Consider the following 1,775-nt stretch of genomic DNA (forward strand, 5'->3'; position numbering starts at 1 on the left):
TATGATATTGAAATTTTTCTAAGTCCAAAAACTGGAGTATCAGAATACTTTTCAAAGACTTTTAAAATACTCAAACATTTAAAATACCTGTCAGGGATAATTGTATCCGAGAACCGATATTCGAGCTCTTCATTTACTTCTTTCATAATACCACCAAAATATCGAAAATACTCATAAGTATTCTCACAATTCCTCATAAACATCGCCGGATATAATTCAAACACTGTAAAATATCAATAATACTATTCGAATACTTGATTTTTTCATCTCGGGCGATGCATATTGTGACAAGAAAAAACTCAATGTTCAACTTCTTTATGGTATAAAATACAATCTATAATAACTTGCTGCTTGGAAAAATAATTTTACTATATTAAATTAATGAAATTGGAAATTAGCACTAAGTGTATATATTTAAATACATACAAAATCAGTAGTTTGAGAACAGTCCTCGAATTCATTGCTATATCAGTGAACTTGTCCTTAAACTACAAGTAAACTATAAGTATATATATATATATCTCAATTCTGGTGTAAATTCCACAACTGTAATTTACTGTAGATAACTCTGTTTTCCACTCTTCATCTTCATGATAATTCTACACAGATCATGATTCATGACACGACTGACGACTCTTCACTCTTGATCATTTACATAGTTCTATTCTCTAACCAGCTGTCTGAAATAACAATAATCAGCAAAACACGTGTGTTTTAATTCAGTGTTGAATATTACCATATTACAGTTTAATTTTATTCATTTAATTAACAAAAATAAAAAGTAAAAATGAAGATTAAACAAGACTGTAAACAAAAGCCAGTTTTAAAAGTTAAAAAAGTAACAAAAAACAGCGAGTCATATTTGAACAAAGCTGTTAAAAATGTTAAACAAATTTTGAAGGTATGAACAGTGTATTAAATTACAACCTCAAATAATTTTGTCATGCTAAATTAATAATTTGATTTTTTAGAAAAAAGTTACACCAACAGAGACTAATAAGGTAGAAGAAAAAAAGACCAAAAATGTAGAAGAAAAAAGACCATTTCGTTTGGTTAATAAAAGTAAAAGTATAATTAAAATCGAAGGAATTAAAGCAAGAAAACCAAAGACATTTAAAAGGCTCAAGTTAAAAATTTAGAAAAAGGATTAGTCTATATTGGTCATATCCCTCATGGATTTTATGAAGAACAAATGAAAGAATATTTTTCTCAATTTGGAAGAGTAACACGAGTGTGATTAGTCAGATCAGCCAAGGTAATTATTGAATAATTCAATTTGAATAAATTTCATTTGTAAAATTTGACGCTACAAATGTTTTTCTTGTTTATAACAGACTGGAAAAAGTAGAGGCTATGGTTATGTTGAGTTTGCAATGCCAGATGTTGCAGTTATTGCTGCAGAGTCCATGAACAATTATCTGATGGCTGGTAGATTAGTTAAAAGTAAGTAGTAATAAACAAAAATAAATATATAGACATATTATTATGTGCACAAGTCAGTGATGATTAATTTTTTCCTCTTTTATTTTATAGCCACCTATGTTGCTCCAGAAGATCAACAAAAAAAATATTTTAAAGGTCCACAATGGTCAGAAACAACATATCCAAAATTGACAAACCGAGCTAACTACATTGATAAATATAATGCTCCAATTTCTGAGGAGAAGCACGAACTTCAGGTAAAAAAAACTATGGAAAGTTTTTCTACTTTATCAGAAAAATTAAAAGTAGAAGGGATTGACCTAGACTTTAAAATTAGTCAAACAACATTATAA

The 1,775-nt window shown here is 28.2% G+C and overlaps 1 protein-coding gene across 1 annotated transcript; it reads left to right on the forward strand.

Moving 5' to 3' along the window:
* The first annotated feature begins 787 nt into the window (after positions 1-787).
* Positions 788-1,775, forward strand: LOC122850398 (MKI67 FHA domain-interacting nucleolar phosphoprotein-like). The gene is given in 5 exon segments (XM_044149552.1): positions 788-901; positions 972-1,068; positions 1,140-1,255; positions 1,335-1,443; positions 1,534-1,775. Coding segments are annotated over 5 exon segments (678 nt in total).

Source organism: Aphidius gifuensis, linkage group LG2 (genome assembly GCF_014905175.1).
Source record: "Aphidius gifuensis isolate YNYX2018 linkage group LG2, ASM1490517v1, whole genome shotgun sequence".
Classification (NCBI taxonomy): Eukaryota; Metazoa; Arthropoda; class Insecta; order Hymenoptera; family Braconidae; genus Aphidius; species Aphidius gifuensis.